This window comes from Chlamydotis macqueenii, chromosome 23, assembly GCF_036417535.1.
Source record: "Chlamydotis macqueenii isolate bChlMac1 chromosome 23, bChlMac1.mat, whole genome shotgun sequence".
NCBI lineage: Eukaryota > Metazoa > Chordata > Aves > Otidiformes > Otididae > Chlamydotis > Chlamydotis macqueenii.
The window spans coordinates 2,563,746-2,587,746 of NC_141578.1; the positions used below are offsets into that span (position 1 = coordinate 2,563,746).

General features: G+C 58.5%; 1 protein-coding gene across 3 annotated transcripts in view; it reads right to left on the reverse strand.

Annotated features, from left to right (window-relative positions):
* LOC104486801 (receptor-type tyrosine-protein phosphatase V-like) overlaps positions 1-21,968 on the reverse strand; it is a 32,860-nt gene extending 10,892 nt beyond the window's left edge. For 2 of the 3 annotated variants that reach the window (XM_086765850.1, XM_086765852.1), the window contains exons 1-25: positions 21,504-21,968; positions 20,364-20,427; positions 17,488-17,754; positions 16,202-16,471; positions 15,378-15,644; positions 13,504-13,776; positions 12,623-12,883; positions 11,782-12,054; positions 11,048-11,317; positions 10,221-10,490; positions 9,500-9,772; positions 8,923-9,195; positions 8,202-8,471; positions 7,663-7,935; positions 6,598-6,870; positions 5,835-6,107; positions 4,717-4,986; positions 3,952-4,230; positions 3,602-3,736; positions 3,285-3,495; positions 2,356-2,423; positions 2,067-2,193; positions 1,685-1,732; positions 1,153-1,246; positions 198-288 (exon numbers count right to left, since the gene is read on the reverse strand). In XM_086765850.1, coding sequence (XP_086621976.1) covers positions 198-288; positions 1,153-1,246; positions 1,685-1,732; positions 2,067-2,193; positions 2,356-2,423; positions 3,285-3,495; positions 3,602-3,736; positions 3,952-4,230; positions 4,717-4,986; positions 5,835-6,107; positions 6,598-6,870; positions 7,663-7,935; positions 8,202-8,471; positions 8,923-9,195; positions 9,500-9,772; positions 10,221-10,490; positions 11,048-11,317; positions 11,782-12,054; positions 12,623-12,883; positions 13,504-13,776; positions 15,378-15,644; positions 16,202-16,471; positions 17,488-17,754; positions 20,364-20,427; positions 21,504-21,572 — 5,242 coding nt within the window. In that variant the 5' untranslated portion in view covers positions 21,573-21,968. The remainder of the gene's footprint in view (positions 1-197; positions 289-1,152; positions 1,247-1,684; positions 1,733-2,066; positions 2,194-2,355; positions 2,424-3,284; positions 3,496-3,601; positions 3,737-3,951; positions 4,231-4,716; positions 4,987-5,834; positions 6,108-6,597; positions 6,871-7,662; positions 7,936-8,201; positions 8,472-8,922; positions 9,196-9,499; positions 9,773-10,220; positions 10,491-11,047; positions 11,318-11,781; positions 12,055-12,622; positions 12,884-13,503; positions 13,777-15,377; positions 15,645-16,201; positions 16,472-17,487; positions 17,755-20,363; positions 20,428-21,503) is intronic. The other variant, XM_086765851.1, reaches the window with a different exon arrangement.
* Between the last annotated feature and the right edge of the window lie 2,033 nt (positions 21,969-24,001).

The following is a 24,001-nucleotide window of genomic DNA, read 5'->3' on the forward strand; positions in this document are numbered from 1 at the left end:
GCGCTGGCTCAACACTTAAGCCCTGAATCTCCAGCAGGAAAATTGAGACTGAGACATGTTTCAAGGCTCCTTCTTCTCTCAGGAGAGGAGCCAGGCACTGTGAACCTGCAGCGATGCAAGGTGAGCCCGTCCCTGTGCACTGCAGTGTGAACTCCCACCATGGATGCTGGGGCAAGGAGGGAGGAGACAGCACTTACAGGGCAGCACGTGGGGATATCTGTTCTTGGAGACATTCACGGGTAGCTCAGCCTCCACCTTCGACTGTTCCTTCCCGACTTCCTTCAGCTCCTGTAGGACAGGGGAGAAGATGTTTTTCTGGAGAGCTCCTGGCCAGCCCAGCTCCCTGCCCATGGCCAAAGGCTCCGTCAGGTAGAGGGTCACCCACGCACAGGGAATTGCTCCCTCGGTGTGGCCTGTGAACTCTGAGCCATAGGTGGGTTCCCCAGTGCCTTTTCCAACAGCACTGTTTGTATTTGAAAGAAAACAAGCCCAAGAACAAGTATTGGGGAAAACAAACCTTCTTGGAAATCAGAAATCTACCAAGAAGCTCAGAGCATTTTGTGCTGAGAAAACAGAAACTCTTGTGCCACGAAAACAGAAATATCTTGTGCTGCTTCTGCCTCTGTCCTCACTCAGAAGGCCAGAGAAGGGTGATCTGAGGAGGGTTTGAAATCACTGATGGGACTTTCAAAGGTGTTGGCAGCAGAACAATTCAGAGCCTGCAGATGTCGGCAGTGGAAGCCAGTGAAGGTAGCCCACGGGGAATTTCACAGCTCTGAGAGTGCTCCTCCACCTTCCTTTTGACTGCAGGCTCTTTTCCAACACTGTCAAAGTGGATCTTATTGCAACACCACTCAGCATCTTTGCTTCCAGTCCAGGCCTAGGGCCCTTAGCTTTGTCCACCAGCAGCTATGGACAGTGCTAGTTCACCTCGCAACACAGACAACACATGTTTCTACCAGAACTTGAACAAAATAGGTTTTGAGCAAAGGAACTGCCTGGTCACTTGGTCCATCCAATCTTTGGCCTTCCAGACTGTCTAGTAGTCCTAGTCTCTGGGGACAAGGAGGCCCTACAGGCCACCCAACTACTGGGGCATGAGCTACCTAGAGGGGAAATCACACCTCATCTCTAGCAGGAGTCTCATCTCACCTCAAACTCCTGGAAAAAAGCGTGGTTAGCACTTGCTGTCTTCATCTCATAGTACTGCTTGAAGTTCTGTATGGGAATCGGCCGATGGAGGTTTCTGTATGAAATGAAGTCCAGAGGAAAAGTTGCCTTAGCTATTGGAGGTCTGGCAGGCCAGTTAGGTGGCCAATGAGACCGCCCAGACTTGAGACCTGCAGCACCTGGATGCACGCACACAGGGATGGTTTATAGCCCACGTTATCGCCCAGGGAAGCGGGTCCAACAAAGCATCGTTTAAATGCTGGGAGGGATTTTGAGATGAAGAGGATATTCTCCTACTGCAGAAGGCTTGCAGAGGAGGTGTGGACAATGTATTGACTTGGAATGGAGCACGGCAATAAACACTGAACGTGGGAAAGTCTACAATTTAAAAAATAACTGAAGGAGAGGAGACAGAGTTGGTTTTTTCCTCAGTCAAAGCATGAGAAATGAAGTAGGTGAAGGACTCTGGGACCTGCAGCGGGGACATGCAGAGAAGGAAGACTGCAGCGCTCACCTCAGGCTGTAGGTCACCATTTCCTGGGGCAGGCAGCTCTTCTTGGTTCTAGAAACAAAATGTGGGAGATGTCACTCTTCCCCGCAGAGCAGGGACAGATGCTGTGAGCGTGTTGGGTGCTGCTGGCTCGTGCAGCCCTTGTGAGCAGAGAGCTCACACCAGGCACGCTGCCTTGCACACGTGTAGGGTTCTGTGAATAAATTGCAGACGGGCAGCTTCTCTCTCCCCTCTGCCGTTTGCTTCTGTACTTGCCAGGCACAACCCTACTAGCGGGTGTCCTATTTTGCCTAAATCTCTTTTCATACTCTCTTGCTCCTGGCCTGGCGCTGAAGGTTGGGTTTCTCAGCCTGCACCCCGCGGGTGGGAGATGGCCCATCCTCACCTCTTTGCTCTGAGCTGTTTCCAATAGACCAAAGCAAAAATCGCTGCAAGCGTCAAGAGAAATCCCACGATGATTCCAGCGATTATTGGCATTGAGAGTGGAGTTGTGTCTGCACCGGATCCAACAGCTGGAATAAAAAAGAGATAGAATGGACAGAAGTAAGAGTCAGTAAATGACTGCATTTACTCTATTTATTATTTCTGATACAGCCTACGATCTCCCTCTGGCTTGCCGTTAATTGTCTCTAACCTACATAGCCAGGTAGGGAAGATGACATTCTCCATCTTACCTGAGAACGTAGTGAACGTCACTGCCGGGGCTACCGGGTCGTATTTGGTGAAGGCAGCGATGCTGAACCTAGGGCAAAGCAGAGTCCTGCCATCAGGGGCAATCCGAACTGAGCACAGCACCCGTGCAGCCAGCAGCAGGAAGACCCAAGGGAACAGGACGGCTGCCTCTGTTTTGAAATGCTGTATTGGAAGAAGCTGGTTCTCTGGTAGGGACTTAGGAATGTGTGGAAATGATCTTTCCTCCCTTTTCTGCCTCTTGGACAAGCTTGTTGCACTTGGGAGAACATAAGAAAATGTCCAGAATGCACAAATGGGAAACAGCTCTCCTCCGAAGGGTTGTTTGCAGAGACAAGTAGTAAGTCTCTGCTCTCTTACAGGACACAAACAGGCAAAGACAAGAGTAAGTAGGGAAAACCAAGTTGGGTTGAGTCACTGTCTCAGTTCATGTCAACCCATGAAACAGGGGCATCTTAGCTGGGAGGGCTGAGCCCCCACCCAGACCCCTCCTTATGCACACAGGCGTGGCTGGTGCATCCTCTGCCCTACATCCTTCTCCCGGCAGCGTGCACGCCAAGCCTCACAGCTCCCTGCAGAGCTGACTTCCTTCTGAGCTGGTAACTTGGAAGGGTAGGTCTTCTTGTGCTACAAATGCAAGCTAAGGCTTTCAAACGTAGCTTTGGACTTCAGCAGCCAAGAGTTTGTGTGAGTGCCCTCTGGCAGCATCCCTGACCAGGCTGCCAGAGCAAAGACCTCTTTGGAAACTGAGCCTGCAGATGCCGTGGCGTGAGGGATAAGGGCTTGTGGATAAATAACTCACTGAAAGACAGGAAACAAGGGCTGGCTTTCAGAGTGGAGATGGCCTGTCAGAGGTATCTCCCCTTTTCTCCTCCAGCCCCATCCCCTCAGGAGGGATGTTAACGTCTCTCACCTGTACTGTTCGTTGGCTTTCAGCTTCCCGTTGCACGTTGCCCTGGACTGGCCGCACTCCTCTGTTCCTACTGGTACCCGCAAGGTTTCGGGGGAGCTCCCGGGGCTCGGGTGGAAGGGATTTGGGATTAGCACAGCCAGGTAGGAGTCCTCTGTCCCGTAATAGTGGTCATACCAGGTGCTGGACATGATTTCCTGAGTGGGCCTCAGCACTGAAGAGGAATGTACAAGGTGACAGTGGCAGTTTCTAAGTGATGTCCAGGGGACCTGCTGCCCTCCGGGGAGCCACTGCAGATCGGGATGTGCAGGGGCACTTACGTGAATCGTTAGTGGTAGCAATGACACCATAATACTCGATCTGGCCATTCTCCTCGCTGAACAGGTCAGATGAAATTATAACCGTGGAGCTAGCCTCCACCTGGAAGACGTCTGCTCGCAGAGGTGGAGGCAGGGCTGGAAAAGGAACCAGCAAGAACAGCCTGTCAGTGTGTACCTGCTCCCGGAGACCCACCACACAGTGCTCAGCCTGAGGCTGGTGCCAGCGTCGCTGCCCAGAGCCCTGACCCGCTGCAGCTCAGCGCAGGACCACATGGGGCTCACAGGCATCCGAGTGCCCAGGTTTAATTAGCAACAGTCTCCTGGGGACTGTGGGAAAGAAGGGGACTCACCCTCAAGTGTTGTGTTGCAGAGCAGAGTCACAGCCCGGCTCCTCATCGTGTTCATGCCCACGGTGCTCACAGCAATTCGGTATGATGAGTTTGGGGCTAGGCCCTCCAGACTGGCCTCACTCGTAGAGATGCTCATGACATACTTGGAGGTAGGAGATCCATCGGAGAGGCTCTGTGTCACCACCTCATAAGCCTCCACATCTCCAGGAGAGCTGGTCCAGTTCAAGTAAAGGCTCCTTGACTCCGGTAGGCATTGCACAACCTCCACCGGCTTTGGCTCTGTAAAGGAGATATGGCAGACTCTGAACTTAGCAGATCAGAGAAATCCCAAGATTTCTGGGATTAGAAATTTCTGGCCTAGAGCCACTGAGGTTCCCTACTGCCTGTCTCTAGGTCAACAGGAGAGGAGCAGAGCTGGACATCTGTGATGTGGGAGGCGTCTGGGCCAAGGTCTGCAGGACAAGGCAAACGGGTCAGGGCCTGAGCAGATGTGTTATAGGAGAAGCAGACCAATGGAGATCTCTGCAGAGTCTGCTTTGCTTCACAGGTAGCCAGGCCATGGGGTGATGGGAAATCTCTGTGATGGGGCTAGCTCAGGGAGCTGATGGCTACCAGAGGGTCACCTTGCTGTTTTTCCTTATCTCCCACTGTTGAGACTTCCCATACTTCTGTTGACCTCCATGGGCTGATCAGTCTTGAGGCCACCCAGGCGTTTCTCCCCCTTCCAGCCTGTTCTCCCCCCACCCCACGGCAGCGCGTACCCACCGATCGGCACGGCCAGGGGCTTGGTGCTGCTCCAGTAGGGCCCGGCCACGCAGCTCAAGGAGACGGAGTAGTTCCTCCCCGGGATCAGCCCCTGAAGGAGGTGCTGGACCTGCCCTCTGACGAGAGCGTGCCGCCAGGGTAGCGTGCCGTTCCTGGGATCCCGCAGCCACAGCTGGCAGTCATCCTGCTGTCCAGAGACACTGTCCCAGGAGATGAGCATCGTGTTGTTCCCTCCAGCCGCCGCAGAGAGATTTTTGGGAACTGAGGGGGCTACAGTGAAAACCACACCAGGGGAGAGTTACTGGCATGCCAGACCCTCTCTTCCATCCTGTAGAGATACAAGCAGAAGATGAGCAATGTGCAAGGAAACTGTGTGTTCAGTGATATGTCTGCAGCTGCTGGCTGGCACTACCAGAAACAACCTGCAAATGGCAATTGGAGGACGTGCGGAGTGAGGAGAGGGGGTTCTTCCTCCTGCTAATTAGCAAGTTTCATTAGAGACCTGCCTGAAGGGCTCTGCACGTGACTCCCAGCACCCTGCCAGGGGCTGGCTGAGTGTGGGAGCAGAGATCTCTGGATTCTCCAAGCAAAATGCAGGGACTGTGGGGACAAGCACATGAAAAGGCTTATTGTGCTTATCTGCAATTTCCACATTCCTTAAAAAAAAAAAAAAAAGCCCAGCCTCCCCTTATTCCCCATGCCAGGAATTTTCTGAGTGCCTGGGAGAAAGGCAGCAGGGACGATAGGGTGTCCCCCCCCGGCTGTAAGGCCTCGTGGTCTCCCAGGCTGTGGGTGTCCTCTACCAGAGCAGCACGACTGCCATGGCATCGCTTGTGCTTTGTTCAGTCACCGTGCCTGGAGGAGCCAGCTTGTCTGAACACCAGGGTCATCAGCTGGAGATCTGCCCTGAGACAGCAACCACAGCTGCCAGACGGATCTACGGGCAGCGGTATTGCTCTGCTAACCCCTCCATGGGGGCTTCATCCCATTGCTACAGCCGTACCTACAGCTTCCAGGCAACAGTCCCTGCCCCTTCCCACCACGGATGCTGAGCCCACCCAGCCGGGGCAGGTTGAGCCTCAAGTATGACACAAGGACCTCCAGCTCTTGCCACTTACTTGTCCAGTCACTGATGTTCCCCGCAGAGGCTGTGTAGGGCCCTGCCACAGACACCACTTCCAGCAGGTATTTGTGTCCTGGAGCCAGGCCGGAAAAGATGAATTTGCTGGTGCCTTTCCCAACAGATACGTTGGCTGCCACAATACCTGATCCCGAGTGATACAGGAGGAGCCTGTAACTGTCTTGTCCTTGGGGTTCAGCTCGCCAAGACGCGCTCAGCCTGTTGGGATACCCCTGGTTCGTCATGTAAATGTTACGGGGTGCCAGGGGGTCTGAAGAGACAGGATGGGAGATGTTCTCAGTGAAGTGGCTGAGGACATCACCCGGGTGTCTTGGCAGTGTCATCAGAAGGGTCACACCATACAGGACAGGGCGTTTCGTGTCAACTGGGTGGCTGCATCCACCAGCCTGGAGGCAGCTGAAAGCAGCTTCTGCAAGCTTCAAGTGGTGCTTGTCTGAGCAGAGACAGCCCTGCCCCAGCACCCAGTTGGTGGAGGGAAGGGAAGGTGAATGCCCCTGCCCACTGCTCCCTCCTCCTTGCCTCTCCTCTGAAGCACAGCTCCCAGAGCTGCAGCTGGGCTAACCCAGGCTGGTGGAGCTGATGGTGAGGGTGGGCAGAGCTCAGCGCTATGGCCCTGACGTGCCCTTGGGTTTAGGCAGGGCTCAAGATCTGCCGTGAAGGTCAGCGGTGCCCTGTCCTTTGCCATGAGCCTTGGTTGCTGCCCAGCAAGGCACACATTGTCCTCGAAACAGGGTACTCACATGTCCAGTTGCTGACGTTCCCTGCAGGTGTCTGGTAGGACCCTGCCACAGATGCCACCTCCAGCACATACTTGCTTCCTGGTGCCAGTCCCGTGAAGGTGAAGTTGTGGGTGTCTCTCCCAAGCGTGGCTGTAGCTGCCACGGTGCCCAGCCGTGCGCGGTACAGGGTCAGTGCGTAGCCGTCTCGCCCCCCAGTCGCAGCTCCCCAGGACGCGCTCAGCCTGTCGGGGTGCCCCGTGCTCAGCAAGCGCACGGTGGCCGGGGGCAGCGGGCCTGGGGAGTCACCAGACCTGATGTTAGGGACTGGAGACCGTGCAGAAGGGACATCGTGCAGCAGAATAGATGCTTCCTGAGGGCTGGGACATGAAGGCCTCCTCTGGCACACTCCTCCTCCTCACTTTTTCTCTTTTCCATCCCCATCTCACCTCACCTTTCATGCCACTCACCCTTTCTGGTCCCTCACATGCCAACCCTTCTTCATCCAGGCCACCCTCATCCCCATAGCCCGTCTGGAGTGCCTTTGCCACCGCTGTGTGCACACACGCTCTCCAGCACCCAGCTGGCGTGCAGCTGCCTGGGCTGAGCTGGTACAGCGTCTATACTCCACCCAGCCCTGCAATCTTCCTGGGTGGGCAGAAGTGCTGGACTAGTCCATCTCCAGAGCAAAGACCCATTCTCCTGGGAGGACTGTGGATTAGGCTCTTCCTGTGCTACACTGATTCATTTCATGAACCTTTCTGGCAATGTGGTTTCTCCCTGCTGGAGGAGACTCAGCGAGAGCACAGGTCTCCTGTGTACAGGGAGATGTGGCAGCATGGGCTGTCCTCACATGGGCACAGCTGGGCAACCATGCATGTCATCGGCAAGTCTGCAGCTGAACATCCACTTGCCCATGAGGGTAACAGTGTGCCCATGCACTAACTGCTGCGTGTTGCACCCATGCACGTGTGTGTGCACATCTCCAAAGGCCCCAGAACCCCAGCAAATGTCCCAGCCCTCCTCAGGGCTGCCCAGTGGTGCAACATCTCCCCCCCCTCTGTAGGGGAGACTCCTCCAGGCACTCACGTGTCCAGCCACTGATGTTGGGTGCTGCTGCCCGGTATGGTCCAGCCGTGGCACTGGCTTCCAGGGAGTACTCGTATCCTGGGGTCAGGCCCGTGAAGGTGAAGTTGTGGGTGTCTCTCCTGAGTGAGACTGTAGCTGCCACGGTGCCCAGCTGCACGTGGTACAGGGTCAGTGCGTAGCCGTCTCGCCGCCCAGCCGCGGCTCCCCAGGACACGCTCAGCCTGTCGGGGTGCCCCGGGCTCAGCCAGTGCACGGCGACGGGGGGCAGCGGGCCTGGGGAGGAAACACGAGTCAGTGCCAGGAGCCATGTTCAGGCTGAGGAAAAGGATATGTTCCAAATCTGTGCCAAGCCTGTGCTGCAGGATGGGTGGCCAGGCCATGGGGTCATGCACAGGCTCCCAGCAGGTGTGGGCACTGGGTGCTTGCATGGGTGGGAGAGGAAGGCAGGATCTAGCTGCACCAGTATGGCCTCTGATTTGAACTGGGAAGGGGGAGATCTGCTAGAAGATACCTGGCTGTAAGGAGAGCATCATACTCACGTGTGCAGTGGGTGAAGTTGGGGGTGCTGGTGTGGAAGGGACCAGCGGTGGCCCTCACTGTCACGCTGTAGTGGGTGCCGGGGCTCAGGTTCCTGAAGGTGTGACTCCTGGCATTCCCCTCCAGCACCGTGCTCCCAACACGACTGCCAGAGGCCGTGTCATAAACATCCACCACGTAGCCTTCTGCTCCTCGCCCCGTTGCTGCCCAGGAGGCCCGCAGAGCGGAGACAGAGGGGCTGCCCAGGGTGAAGCTCGCAGGGGCCAAGGGGTCTGGAAAGCAACAGGGAGACAGTCAGCCCCTGCGTGCCACCGCTGGCTGGTCAACGCCATGAGCTGGCTGCTTCGCCTGCTGATTCCTCGTGCTCTGGCAGTGCCATGGACTGGACCTCAGCCTCCTGCTCCCACTGGGCAGTGGGCAAGCTGGCCACCAGAGACTCTCCCGGAGACAAACGTGGGGACAAACGGGCAGACTGAGCACAATATCCCCAGGGCTCACAGCTGGCCGTGGCAGGGGAGCTACCCAGAGGCTTTGAGGTGGGGAGGGGGGATTGGCTCTGCGTCAGGGGACGAGTCAGCAGAAAGGTGGGCCAACTGTGCAGAAGCCAGGGCACAGCAGGGGTGGTTTGGGATGGGGAAGGTGGTGGTGGGTGCTTTGCAAAGCTCAGATGGAGGCTCTGGGGCACAGCGAGGTGTTGCATCTCACCCACCCCACCAGACTCACGTGTCCATTGGGTGACGTTGGCGGAGGAGGCTTCGAATGAGCCTTTCACAGCAGTGACTTGCACAGCAAACCTGCTGCCTGCCTCCAGGTCAGTCCAGGTGATGTTCTGCGCATCTGGACTCAAGGTCTGGGCCCGCTCCCTGCTCTGGGTGCTGAGGCTATACAGAATAACGCGGTAGTGGTCCCTCCTGCCGGGGGGCTTGTTCCAGTACGCGTAAAGCTCTGAGGAGCTGCCTGGGTTGGTAAAGCTCAGGTTTGTCGGAGCAGCAGGAACTGTGAGGAAAGACAGACACATCAGTCAGAGAGAAAAAGGTCTGGTTCTGAACAAGCAGTCGTCTCCAAGGAGGAGTCTTCGTTTCCCCAGACAGCCAGCGGCAACGGGCCAGCAAGCGCTCTGTGCCCCCGTGGTACAAGAAGGCTGCAAGAGGCAGGAGATGACTGCAGGCCACCATCTCCGGGAACCAGGCCAGGACACCCTCCTCTCCTCTCCCTGGGTACCAGCATTGCTCCCTGTCTCATTCTGGAGCTCCTCACCGTGCTTCCACCCGAGTCACCTGTGGGTGGTATGGATGCTCACCTGTGCAGCCAGTGACGTTCTTGGGGAGTGAGCGGTGGGGTCCAGCTACTGCCCAGATCTCAACGAGGTAGCAAGTTCCTGGTGCCAGCCATGCCAGGGTGACGTTGGTGCTGTCTTTCCCTGCTTCCAGGTTCCTGGCTGGCGAAGAAGACCCCTCCTCGCGCATGCTGAGCAGGTATCCATCCCTCTGCCCAGGAGGGGTCTCCCACTGCACAGCCAGAGCCCAGGCAGTGCTGACCGGGCTTGCCAGCAGGGAAAGAGGAGGCAGCGGGACTGTAGGAGAGAGGAACAGCATTACAGGGGACAAACCTGGGATGCTCAGGACTGACTCTAGTTTGGGAATGAAGCTGGGAGCTGCAGGACTGTGAGCGTCTAATATGCTGTCTAAAGACTGCTGAGAGCAGCAGGTTGCTCCCAGATCAAAGCTGCTCCCCGTGTCCCAGGTGATAACGGTGCATCACCACCACGGCCTGAGACCCTCTTGTCCCAAAGTGTGGGGGCAGGCTCACAGCATGCCCCATGGAGCTGCTGGGCTCAGGATGAGTGAGAGAAGAGAGCCAGCATCCTGAGTAGGAGACAGGCACCAGTGGGCTTGCGGGGACATGGTCTCAGGGCCCTCCTGCAGAACAGCCCTGCGACCCCCTCTCTTGGTCCTGAATCCCTCACCAGGTCAGAGTCAGGCTGGGTACCAGGGATGGGAGCAGAGGAGCTGCGTTCCTACCAGTGTAGCCGATGGCAGTCTGAGAAGAGGTGCGGTGAGGCCCAGCCTGGGAAATTATCTCCACGCGGTATCGGGACCCTGGCACCAGCCCCTCCAGGTCAAGCTGAGTGACTCCACGGGGGACGGACACATTCCTGATGATGGACAGGGACTCAGCCACCGAGAGCTGTACCAAGTGGTCTCTGCCACCGCCTGACTCCACCCAGCTCACATGTAGCTCCTGGGGTCTCTGGCCAGGCTGTACACTCACATTAGCCAGAGACAGCGGATCTAGGAGGAAACACAGCATAGAGATCCATGAGATGGTGGAGGAAAGCAACTGGAGAAGTCAGGACACAGCCTGCATCTCTGCATAGGGCTAAAGGAGAACTGGTGGCAGCTGACTGCCAGCTCTCCTGTTGTCTCGGGGGACATGCAAGTTGCCCGTCCATGTCCCCAAGGCACTGCTAGCAGGCAGGTGCTGTATGGAGAAGAGAGCACTCAGCTCTCCAGTGGGCTGCTCTGCTCCATGGACAGGGAGAAGCAAGCCCAGACGGGTCTTTGTGGTTCTTCTCTTGCATCCTTCTCCCACCAGTCCTAGGCTGGCCTTGAGATCCTGAATGGTGTAGGTAGAAGGTTCAGCTTGACGGGGGAAAGTCTGAGCTGAGGAAAAGGGTCTTTTGGGGCCCAGAAGCCAGCACACACGGTCCAATTCCCAGGGGCAGGGAGCATGCAGGTCTCACCAGAGCCCTCCCACTGCCCAGACAAGTCCATGTCACTGCCAGTTTTGCAGGCCCAGTCCCAGGATGCCCCATCCCTGCAGGAAGCTGGGGACACTTGTCACTTACATGTCCACTCAGTGGCAAAGTGTGCTGAGGATCTGTATGGGCCAGCTAGGACGGTCACCTTCAGGAAGTACTGAACGCCAGGGGACAGCCCCAGGAATGTGAAATTGTGGGTGTTTGGCCCCACTGAGACGTTCCTCTGTGCTGGATGGCTCTTGCTGTAGAGCTGGAGGTGGAACTGGTCCACGTCACCAGCAGCCTTGTCCCAGAAGGCAGAGAGTCCCAGTGGGCGTCGGGTGTTGGTCAGGGTCACGCCAGCGGGAGCCAGGGGATCTGAGAGAGAAGAGAATTCCAGGTGGTGAGAGGCAGTTGTGGGGGAGCTGCCGTGGTGTGGAGTGGGGGCCTGTGAGCGCTTGTCCTGGGCACCCTCCACCGCCTGTCCCTGGTGGGCTCAGGTCAGAAATGAGCCCTGGCACATCAAACCCCAGAACAGCCTGAGCTGCTCAACAACAAACTTGGGAGCAGGTCTCCACCTTTCCTGCTGGGTGACATTTGGAAGCATTTCCCATTCAGTGATGGGTTTCTCCTGCACTGAAGACCCTTTGACTTCCAGATTGGCTGAATGTGGCTCTGGTTGTCCTTCCATGCTCTGTCTATGCACCCCTGTCCCTGCTTCCCTCCACTCCCCGTACATGGTCCACACTCTGCCTTGCTTCCATGTCACGAGTTTTCTGCTGTCATTGGCCAGGCCATGGTTGCAATTGGCAGTAGGGTAGAAGTAGGGGTAACACACTCACATGTCCAGTCTGTGGCTGATTGCACAGGGGACCTGTAAGGTCCAGCCACAGAAGCCATCTCCAGTGTATACTGTCGCCCAGGGACCAGGTCCTCAAAGGTGACGTTTGTCCAGTTGTTCCCCACAGTCATGTTCTTGACCTGCTCCTGGGACCTGGTTTCCCAGAGGGTGCCTGTGTAGCCAGTGCTGCCAGTGGGAGCTGCTCTCCAGGAGGCTCGCAGAGACGTGCTGTGGCCCCGATTGCTGAGGGTCAGCTGCTCAGGGGGCAAAGGATCTAGGAAAGGTAAAGTCTAGAGTCACAGAGGCACCTGGATGGCAGTCACCTGGCAGAAGTGCAACCCCAAATGCGCTGGGGCTGGAGCCCCTTCCCTGGGAAAACCCACATCCAGGTTCTCTGCACACCCACGGGGTGTGAACAGGCCACTGTCCCCACTGGTGACACCCACACACCAGTCTGGCAGGGACTGGGCCAGCACAGAGTTCAAATTGGCATGGTAAGAGATGACTGTGCTGGTGCTGGAGGAGGTGGTGGGTGGGACGATCTGGACCGGGGTGGTGGAGAGGTGGTTCAGGGCAGAGGCAGCCTGAGCAGTGCCACAGGACAGTGGCCCGGGGGGAGGAGGAGGACACTGGGCTCTGCTGACCCTTGTGCTGGGCAGCTGGGATACAGACCAGGGCCAGACACATTCAGCAGCACCTCTGCTTTCCTCCTGAGCCTTTTGCCCTTTTATTGCATGAAGCTGCAGAAGACCCATGCTAACACATGCCCCAAGGCATGACACCACACAGAAGGGCACAATCCAGTGGGAACCGCTGGCTGCGGTGAGGGCTGTGGCACTCACATGTCCAGTTGGTGATGCGCCGGGGTGCGGATGTGTAGGGGCCGGCCACGGTGCTGACCTCAAAGGTGTAGAGAGTCCCCGGGTGACGGCCCTCGTAGGTGACGTTGGTGACACCTCTAAGCAGTGAGCTGTTCTTCACAGGGTGCTCCATGGGGCTGAGGGCCACCATGTAGCCCTCTCCCATCGCCTCCTCCCAGCTGGCTAGTAGGCTGTCGGGACTGCCCTGGCTGGACAGACTCACACCAGATGGTGCTAGCGGCTCTGCAAGGGACAAGGATGGGATCATGCACGTCACTGTGTGGGGCAGTGCATCAGGCTGCTCTCACGACACTCTGCAGTGTTTCCCTCACCAGAGAGGGGCAGCCAGGGCTGCAGGGAGAGCCTTCTACTGCTCTCGGTGCCAGGGGCTGGGTGAGTGCCTCCCCACACTATTTAAGGCTCCAGTCCTTCCCTCCTGGGGTGGGGGTGGCCACCTGAGCATGAGCTGTGGCTCCAGGAGTTGCCCAGGAGGCACTGGGCACAGACAGGTGCTGCTCTAGGGGCACTGGTGGTGCCGAACCAGCTGCTGTGAGCGGAGGGAGGGGGAGCTGTCTTGAAGCCTGCTGAACACTGAGTCCAGAGGTTATGGGTTGGGATTTGGCCTTGGTTTGTGCCTGGCACAGGTCTGCCAAGGACCTTCGAGTCCATCTTCACAAGGAGCCGTGGGGCAGCAGATTGTGCTGCTGTGACCCACAGCCTGCCCTTGAGACCGAGTGCCGCTGCCTCCTCTCTGCCTCTGTTGCAATCCCCCTCCCCATCCCACGAGCCTCCCATCGAGCATCAGCCCCTCCATCAGACAGCAGAAATGGCCTTGAAGGGACACGCTCGGGCTTTCTGCTTACGTGTCCACACTGCTGTGCTGCGGGCTGATGCCCGGTAAGGGCCAGCCACCGCCGTCACCTGGACAGAGTATTGCTTCCCGGGGCTGAGCCCGTGGAAGGTGACATGACCGTTCTCTCCATCGACAGAGATGTTCCTCGTTGGAGCACCGTCCTCTCCCTCCTGTAGCGTCACCAGGTAGAAGTCCCTCTCTCCCGCCGGGATGCTCCAGCGAGCCTGCAAGGAGCTCTGCTCCTCTGCAGGGCTCAGGGTCACATTGCCAGGGCTCAGGGGGTCTGGAAAGGAAGGGAACGGGATTACAGGGTGATCTGGACCCCGACCCCAGGTCTTGCGGTCTTTGCTGTAACTCAGGACTGTCAGCTCTAAGGTGTGGGCACACCAGCAGTCCTGTCCTGCCCCACTCAGTGGAAGGGGACGGGCTGCCCTGTGAGTGGGTGCAATGCAGGACTCTAACATCTCCCCATACACTCCTGAGCCTCATTCCCTGCTTCCTTATCTGCAGGGTTACATCCAGCCTTAGATGTCCTTCTGGAGCGTGCTGTGTCCACTCCCCAGCAAAACCATTCCCAGTCTAGCAGAACACAGACGAAGCTGGCAGCCCTGCTGGGAAATTGCTAAAAGTCCTCCTCCTCTCCATTCGTGTCCTGTCATGAGTTTCCTGGTATTCCCAGGAACTGGTCTGGACCAAACTCCTGGCTGGATGCCCCTGGCTCGTATGTCTGGCACTGGGGATGTGTGTTCAGTTGGGTAGATCAGAGCCGCAGACAGCAACAGTGGGGATTGAGTCAGACTCACTTCATAGCAGAAATAAACCAGCTGGGGGTGTGGAGGTCTTCCAAAATCCCAGCTGCAGAGTCAGCAGTGAGAGGCTCCAGTTTTCCCGACTGGCAGGCGGAGCAGGAAGGAGCTGGAGACTTGTCACCTGGTGGCACCCAGGTCCTTCCAGCCTACACCTGACCAGCGTCTGCCCAGGGACAGGACAGGTCACTGGCCATAATAGTCCTGAGTTTGCAGCTTGGCACCTCCATAATTTGTTGCTGCTCACTAGAGAGGGCCAACGCTTTCTTGACATTCACCATGAGTCTTGCTCTGTCCTGGAGGCTAGGCTTGCCCTCTTCATTTCCCCCCGGTTCTCCTGGGAACTTCTGGGAGAGGAAATCTGGGTGAGAACTGTTTGCAGGGCTACGGACACGGTGTTGGCAGCAAACCAGGACCGTGGCGGTGGAAGTCACCTGCTCTCGGTGACTGAGGCCGGAAGGTGGAGAAAGTTGGGTTGAATGGTGAAACCAGCTGGGGTCTGGGAGGGCTACTCTCAACTTCTTGACCTGCCAGAGGCTGGCTTCCTTGGCCATGTTTGCACAGCACCCAGCACATTAGAGCCATCCACCAGGATGCTACGAAATTCAGGTGCTACCAAAATATACCCTTGACAGCAATCAAAGGGGACCAAAGTTCCATTTCCCTCCAGGAACCTCCAGTTCAAACCAGCTAAACTGCTATCCCCTTCCCCTTGTTTTCCCTGCTGCCCTTGGACAGCCCCGAGGCACGCAAGAACCCAGTGCCAGCTGCACCAAACAATGAGATCTGCTGCTCTTCTGTCCTCCTCCTCAGGGAGAGGTCACAGGCTGACCCCAGTGCACCCCAGGGAGAAACAGGCCAACACTGGGAATTTACCTGCCCAGGGGACTCACTGGCCCCACTGTCACAGTGCCCCGGAGCCAGGGCCTGGAGCAGCTTTTGGACAGGTCCAAGCAGAAGAATTACCCTCTGCACCTGGGGCTCTGGCAGGAGACCTTTGGATTCAGAGGCTGGACCAGAGACAGAGAGAAAGCTAGGGCCACCGAGGTTCTCCTCCATCCCTGGACATCATACTCACATGTCCAAGCGGTGGCATTGGGCCCCCGTGCCGTGTAGGGCCCGGCCATGGCGCTCAGCCCCAGCCAGTACTGGGTGCCGGGGTGGAGATGCTGGAAGGTGTAGCTGGTGAGGCCCCTCCTGGCCGACAGCGTTGTGGTCACCGTCTGGGTGAGGAGGTTGTGGAGCGCGAGGTGCAGCCAGGCGGCCCCCGCAGCACCCACCCAGGAGGCGACGAGGCTGGTGCTGGAGCTCGGGCTGAGCCTCAGCTGGGTGGGGATGGAGGGAGCTGAGGGGAAAAGCAGGAGGCAGTGAGGTTCAGCACTGGGGCTGGGGGTCCCTGGACGCTCCTCGCTCCCCAGGGCCTCCTACTACCACAGCTACTCTCTAAGCTGGCCTGAGGGCTGAAGGTCTGGCAAGGGTCTGCTGAGGATGTCTCTCCCATGTCCCTTCCCAGGAGGGCTGAGGGGCTCTTGAGGTCCCTCCATACCATCACGCTCTTTCAGGCCGCAGGGCAGAGGGGTTGGCAACCTGGGTAATGCAACATTGCTGCAGCTCCCACCAGCCAAGACCTTTTGGCAGCATCCCCAGATGGCCCTTCTCCCACCGGGACATGGAGCACCCACACACCCTAGCTGCAGGTCCTGCAAGGCAGGACTGAAGTGCCAGGTTGTCCCCTTGGCCATGCACACTGGGCTCACAGCGTGGATGTGAAAAACTCCCAGCTGTTTCCCATCCCAAGCCTGGTGACCTCCTACCCCTCCCTGCCAGACCAGCTGCACCCCTCCTGCCAAACCCTTTCTCCCATCCCTTCCCACTTGGGCAGGCACACCCATCACTCCCTACCTGTCCACTGGTGGATACTGGTGCTCGTCTGGCTGGATCCAGCCAGCGTGCTGACCTTCAAGGCGTACTCACTGCCGGCCAGCAACCCGTCAAACAGGAACGTGGAGGCGTTCGGCAGGATGGACACATTTCTCACGAGCGTCTGGGAGTCGCTGTGGTAGAGGGCAAGGTGGTAGCCATCTCGCTGCCCCAGGGCGTGGGTCCAGGAGGCGTGCAGCACAGCAGAGCTCCCACCGCTGCTCAGGCTCAGGTTGCGGACAGGTGAAGGACCTGCATCAGACATGGCAAGAGGGTGCTGGATGTTTGCGTTGCGATGCTTGACCTGCCAGGTTGCTCAAGAGCTAGTGGGACAGTGTCTTCACCTGGTGAGGTCCTGCCAGCCAGCTCCACAGGACCCAATCCCCCAAGCACAGCCCCGTCACCTCCCTGCCAGCCCCACAATCTCCCACAGGTTGTGTGGGCTGCACCATCCCCTTTGGATCAGTCCATGCACAGTCACTCTGAGCTGGGCAGGGAGGCTCGGTCAGGGACAACCCAACAGGTGAGTGCTGAGAAAGGTGAAGCCATCAGCACCTACCTGCGAGATCACCTGCTGCCAGATCCTCTGTTCCTGCTGGTCCTGTGGGTCCTGCCACCCACCTTCCCGTGAGACCCTGCTCCCTGCAGCCATCACTGCTGTCTGACACCATCCCTCCTGCTGGCCAACCCCCTCCCTCCAGCTCTGCTCTCCTTTTCCAGGTTTTCCACCTTCACCTGCACTGATTTACCCCAGGATTTTCTGGAGAGATGCAGGCAAGGGCTGCCATCGTCCCCTGAGCTGTGGGCTCACCAGCCCTGCCCGCATCCCCCAGCCCTTGGCATCAGCCAGGGAGGGCGTAGAGCAAGACTTGGGGGGCAAGCCAGTGATTGACAGAGATGTGTCAAAATAATGGAGCAGATGCTACTTCTTTGTAGCTCTTTCTAGACCTCCAGGCATGACTTTTTCCAGCCCTCAGCTCTCTGCAGTCCACATCATAGTTTGGTCCATCATTGTCCCAGCAGGAGATACAGCCTGAACCCTGCCCACACAAGGTGCAGGGGCAGGACCCTCGCTCCAGACGGATCAGGGAATGACACCCAGGGCCCTGGGGACCACGTAAGGACCCTTAATCCTTGTGGAAGTGATGAAAGACCCGACCTCCCAATAGACTCACAAACCCGTACTTCACACCCTTCAAAGCCGTGTGACAATCATTGGTGTGACCACTGGGACCCTTTGACTCTGCAGTCCCTGGGAAACGCCTTACTTGTCTGTGCTGTGACTGCCTGGCTGGCAGTCTCCATGCAGGCACGCGTGGCTGTCACCTCAATCTCGTAGCGCGTGCCAGGGGTCAGCCCGTGGAACGAGAAGCTGGTGATGTTGGGTCCAGCAGATCCATTCTGCAGTGGTGTGCCCGACTCCAGGGAGGAGAGGGTGAGCGAATATCCCTCGGCGCTCCCCTCTGGCTCATCCCAGGACAGAAGGAGGGAGTCCGACCGGCCATGGTCACTCACGGTGAGGTTCAGCAGAGTCCCTGCAGAGGCAAAGCCGAAACCCTCAGCAGGGAGCTGTGGTGCTGTTGGGTGGCCAGCATGCAGGGCCAGGCTCCCCAGCTCACCCACCCTTGCTGCACACCTTGGCCCAGGCCACCACCATGGGCACTGTCCTGCTGCAATCAGGCCCCTCCACCCCAAAGGCTCTGAACAGCCTTCGGAAAACACAAGAAGGTCCAGAAAACACCAAGGAGTGGGATCAAAGGCACCATACAGAAGAGATGCTCCATGCTTAGGAGCATCTCCTCTGTTGGAGAAAGACCAGAAGGCTTCAGGCCATGACATGCTTTGCCTTGACAACCTCCGGTTTATGGCAGAAAAGTCACCCTAAGTGGATATAATCCATTTCTTACAGTGTTACACCTTGTAGTACCTTACAGTATTTCCTTGGTTGGTTTGGGCCCTCCAAAAAGATGTTGAAGGGCTCTGGGTCCAACTTGCAGAAGCAAGACATGGCCAGTGAGGGAGCAGGGTGGGTATGGCAGTGGGGCCGGTAAGCTCCCTGCAACAGTCTTTGTCTCTGTGTGGGCTCTGGCAGAGGAGAAGGTAAAGGCTGCTTCGGAGGGGTCCAGGCACTGACTCCCCAATGTCGCCAGGACAGAGCAGACAGCGGGGCAGGGGATGCGGCAGGGGATGTTCCTGTCCTGGGACCTCAACCCATTCTCTTCTCAGAGGGGTGCTGGGGATGGGGCAGGGGATGTTCCTGTCCTGGGACCTCAGCACCTCCACCGCGCTTTGCCCTGCTCAGCGCAGAGATGAGATGGGAAGAGCAGGACACTGCGTGCACGGAGGACGTGTGCGGCCAGATTTGCACAACCCCTTGCAGAGGTGTGTCCCTGCCCTGGCCCTGCTGCAGCGGCGAGGTCAGCAGGCTGCGGCTACGGGGCTGGTGCTGTGGCATCCAGACGGACAGCATCTGTGGACAAGGAAGTGGCACACGGGGCTTTGCCTAATTGGTGGGTCAGTGGCCAAAACTGTATCGAATCTCTGCCCTTAGAGTTGCTCAGGAACCACCTACGCAAACGGGAGGCAGACAGAGCCTGTCTGTTGGGACCAAGCTGGCGACACCACCCTTGCCGGCTCCATCTCTGCCTCCCTGTGCCTCCCCCAGCAGACCGTCACGCACTCCCCATCCCCAGCCTTGCTGTCAGCGATGAACTCCCTATTGCCTTTGGGGAACACCAGAGCAGCTCTAGTGCTAACAAGACATTTGTGGAACAATTAGCACTTCAAATTTATGATGTGCAACATGTCCTAACAGGCTTACATGCCATCTGGCAGGGCAAGAAAGCTTTAAACAAGCAGAGCGATTGCCCCAGCGCTCCGCCCGGGGGCTGCCTTCACATGGCAGAAGAGTCCCAGAGGCAGGGGCAGCTTTGGGACTGCTCAGGCGTTGCGTGTGGCCGTCCCATAAAGCTGGAGAGCTGGAGAACTACACACAACTTCTGTTTCACACAAGCTGTCGTTTGGAGCCTTGCTGTGATGCTGAGAGCTTCGCTCAGCAAATGGGTGCAAAGGGAACTGGGGAAGTTAGACGGACACAAAGGGGGGAGCACAGAGTCCCCCCAGGAAAGGCCTTCTCAGTGCCATCCCTGAGCAGTTCAGGTGCAGAGCTGGGAACAAGCTGCTCGGGAAGGGGTATCTGGCTGTGGCTGGGTGTCCCTGGGTCAGGTGTCTACACCCGGCCAGCTGCCCTGGGCTCCCTTGCTGTCAGCAGAGACCCAGTGGCAGCGGCTCGAGGAGCGCTGGGCACGGCTGACCTCCTCAAGACAGCCCGCGGGATCATGCCCTGTGCAGAGTTCAAGCAGGGATGGTTTTTCACTGCGGGCTCTCTCTTATCTCCTGAAGGTACAAGTTCTCCACCCATGTTTGTTTGCTCCTCTCAGATTTCCAACAGACTGCATCGCTTACCTCCATCTCTCACTTGGCAATCATCTTCCTCACCTCTGCAGTACAAGTGCACCAGTACCTAAAATGGGCCGGAGGCGTCCTCCAGCCCTGAGGCCCATGATCACAACGCTGCTGACGTCCCCGTAGATAAGCTCCACTAACCACATCAGAGCCAGCCACTTCCAGGTACATCCCATGCCCTGACTGGTGCCTGCAGATCATCTGGGAGGGTTTTCACCGGCATGGACCAGTGCCATGCGGGCATCGCGCTGGCTCCAGGCGCAGGGCAGCGTTTGCTGGCTGCAGGGCGAGCGTGGCTGTGCCGCTCTCCAGCCAGCTCGGCACAGCCATGGGGCTGCCCCACGGAGCAGGATGCTGCCCAGCCAGCGGCAGGGGCTCGGTGCAGGGCTCCTATGGCTGCGTGGCTGCTGAGCCCACTCGATGGTCCGTGGGGAGGAGAGAGTTTGGAGCCATGTTTGTCTCTCGCACTGCCCACCACGAGGCTGGTTGCTGCAAGGGGATGGGGCTGACTCCCTCCCCTTCCCTGGTCACCACCTGCAGCCTGCAGTGAAGTCTTAAGCAGAGCATTTACAAAGCTACTCTTAACTCCGAGTGTCCTGGCCCAGCACATCTGCTCATCTCACTGCTCCCAGGCACCAAGACCACCCTCCACAGCCTGGGGACCTCCGCTTTAACTTACCTCTGTCACTGGGTGCATCCTGTCCCTCCAACCCTGCCCGTGCTGTGCGGTTGCATCCCTCGCCCTGGGGGATTGAAGGTGTCAAGTGAGACAGGGGCAAGGCGAGGGGGTCTGAGCTGAGGAAGAGGGGCTTTGTGCCAGGCCGGGGGTCAGGCTGGCCGGGCACAGGTTCCACTGAGCCAGGGCATCTGGGGGCTGCAGCCCTCTGGGGACCGTGACCCCTTTTCCCAGGACAGCCCAGGTCCCTGCTCACCTGGCGCTCCCCCCAGATGCAGTTGGTGGGCTGCCCTGGCTTTTTGTGGACTGGGACTGCAGACCAACATGGGGCCATGCCCGCAGGGGAAAACATCCCACCAAATCATGCAGGGCACAAGGGGAAGATGTGGGGAGGGAGGGAGCTCCGGACAGGCCCTGGCAATCTCTTCCCTCTACAGGCTCCCTTGCTTCCCACAATGAAGGGGAGGGGAGGCAGAGGAACCCCAGACCCCAGTTCAGCTGCCGTCCTCCACAGGCTGCAAAGCGAGGGCTTGGCCTGCGAGCTCCGGAGCATCCAGCACCCTCCACACCGCAGCGGGTGCTGAGCACGCTTGCAGGACACCCGTCTCCCCACAGTCTGCTAGCAAGCAGGGTGTGCCCTGCTTAGGTTGAGGCTAGGTCCCTCCACATTAAAGGAAATATCTCTGCCCACTCCCTGTCCCACAACAAGCCACAGAGAAGCAACCATCTTTCTTTAGTTATTTCCCCCTTGGCTCTGCTGGCTGACTCATTTCTGGCTCCCCCACCAACTGCGGCGCTTTCGGGAGTGTGCATGCGGAGGGGAGCGAAGGGGCTCCGGACCCCTGGGAACAGCAGCCAGACAATTCCTGGGCCAAGGAGCCGTGCAGCCATGGCAGCAGTAACACTCTCCCATCCCAGGCACTGGGGCGAGAGGGCATGGCGAGGGAGGGGGAAGCGGAGGAGAGAGCCAGCTTGTAATTGCAAACGTCGCTAATTTGGTGCAGCTGCCTGGCTGGAGAGGCAGCCCAGAAACATGCCGTCATTCCTCAGCGGAGCAGGACTACGCAAAGCTCCTTGCTGCCAGCGAACGTGGATCCAAAAGCCTGCACGGACAAACGAGGGGTTGAGGAGACAAGGGCTTACCTCTGCCAGCGTTCCCAGGAGCTGCGGCACCCACAGGACGAGCAGCGGCAGCAGCGGCGGTGGTCTCATCGGGACCAGGGTGGCTGTGGATTACAGGGGTGACAAGTTGCAGGGGGTGGGTAGCTTCTTAGCAGCGGCTGTCCCCAGCCAGCCCCTTGTCCCACAGCATGCGTCCCCACATGCTTTCCGAGCGCTGGTGACAGGATGACATCAGTGGGGACGGGCGTTGCATGCCAGCGCCTTGCACATCAGCCCTGCCAGCTGTCCTCGGGCAGGAGCAGAGCTGGGAGAAGTCCAGTGTGTCTGTATGTGCCTCTCGCTGCGTGCGTTTGCTATTTTTCCTGTGGATCTGTGTCCCTCAGCGGTGGCTCTGCAGCTGTCCTTGCACCAGCGTGTGCGTGCCGCGGCCAGAGAGCTGCTTGCTGGGGGGTTGGCTGGGGGGCTCTGGCTGTGGCTGGATCTCTGCAGGGCTGGAACCCGGTCTGGCCATCAGCAGGAGTTCTGCAGAGTTGTGGGAGTTGGTGCTGAGAGGGGAGGAGAGGGGAGGAGACAGGACAGGACAGATGGCGGCTCTGAGCTGGAAGGGAGTGCCCAAACCAGCCCCCAGCAAAGGAAGGGAGGGTGTCCCGCAGCCTCCGGCAGCTGGGCTCGGACGCCCGAGGGAGCGTTGTCGTGAGTGTGGGTCCTGTGCACCTTGCGGCTGTCGCTGCACCCAGCTGCACCCTTTAGCCCTGCGTGCATGGATTTCTGCACGGGGTGCCGACGGGGAATGGGAGGTTTGGTCGTGCTGCGTGAGGTGGGGAGACGTGCCTCTGTGTGATACGCACGGCACGGAGCTGGGGGGGCGGGCTGTGCACATTGTGAGAGGTTCCTGTGCACCGCATCCCAAGGCAGCAAAGGTGCCTGGACCGCGCTTTGCCCATTTGAGGGGCCGTGTGGGTCTGAGCTGTGCCCTGTCTGCTTGTGTGTTGTCGGGGTCGGACTCTGCGGGGCTGCCGTGGGGAGCACGCTGTGCCCCCCCCAGCCGCGTGCAGGGCCGCGCGATGCGTGGTGCTGGGCTGTGTCTGTGCAACGCGTGGCGGGATGCCAGCTCTGATTCAGAGCGGAGATGCCATTGGCTTCACATCAGCGCTGGAGATCTGGGACAGCGCTGGAAGAGGTTCAGTGATGCATCTATTCCGGAAGCCAACGCAGCCTGTGTGGCCGTGGGAGTCTGTCCCAGTAGCCAGCGCGGCCACCAACGGGGGCTATTCAAGCTCTGCTCTGTGAGCCACCGAGCTGTCAGGGTGAGACACATCCCCCAGCTGGCCCCAAAACAGCCAATTCCCTCCCCAAAAAACTCAGAGGTTTGTCAGGTGGGACCTGTGACAGACACAGCGGCGCCCAGTGCCAGGGCAAAACCACGGGAAAGCCCCAGCCCCTGTACGTAATTGAGAAGAGAAGGGGACACAAGGGCCCTGGTCTAGGATCCATCTCCAACCCCAGGTCCATCCCCCAAACCTCTGACAACCCCCTCCAACCCCCGGGCTGATGGAGCCAGCTGGGAAAGGGGACAGAGCACGAGTCCTCTTCCCTTTGCACAGGGGACAGTTAATTCCAAATGGAACTGGTGCCAGGAGTCCGGGTCCGTGGTTACGGTCACGTCTCTGCAGAGGACCAGGCCCCTGCCTGGAGTGGGCTGAGGGTAAAGGAGCCCGGGCTCTGCTGCTCAGCCCAGCAGTGAGGGCTTATTTGTCACCTTGGGCTCCCCTGCTAACAACTCACGTCCTCCCGGCAGAGGCACAGCTCAACAACCGGAGGGAGACCCTTCGAGCCACTCTGTCCCCAGGCCTGCCCTCCCCCTGCACCCTGGACATGGAGATCGGGCTGGGAGCAGAAGACAGTCTCTTGGCTCTAGTGCAGGCAATTTTTTTTTTTAAAACCTTAATACTGGCAGCTCTGGGGAGGCCTGAATGTCAAAAATGCAGTGGTGCATCTCCCCAAGTAATGGAGGCCCAGGGTAAAAGCCCTGGCTCTTAGGCATCCTCTGACAGGGACTTGGGACTGAGGTCCACCAGCACCTGGGGTGATGGGGCTGACCCATCAACAGTGCCGCAGACAGCCAGGGACACCCCTCCCTGCTGCCGGACACTGCTGTCCCCGAGGAGACCAGCGCAGGGCAGGTGCTCTTGGATGCTGGAGGTGACATCCTCCGGCCACTTAGAGGGATCGGGAGGGAGTCCCGCTCCATGAGCTGAGGTGGGAGGTTTGGGGCTGGCTGCTGCCGTCTCCGGTGGGCTGGGGACTGTTTTAAAAGGCCCTTTTCCAGAGCTGGGCGGCTGCAGCCAGCTGGGAGGAGGCTGGAGCTCCCCGCTGCAGCGAGGGCTTGCCAGGTTTTCCCGGGGGCCCAGGGCAGGATCCGGGAGGTTACAGCTGGCCGCTCCCCAAACACATTCGCAAAGAGGCTCTCGGTGGATGTCCCCATGCGGGTCTGTGGCGGGGCGCAGGCTGTCAGGCAA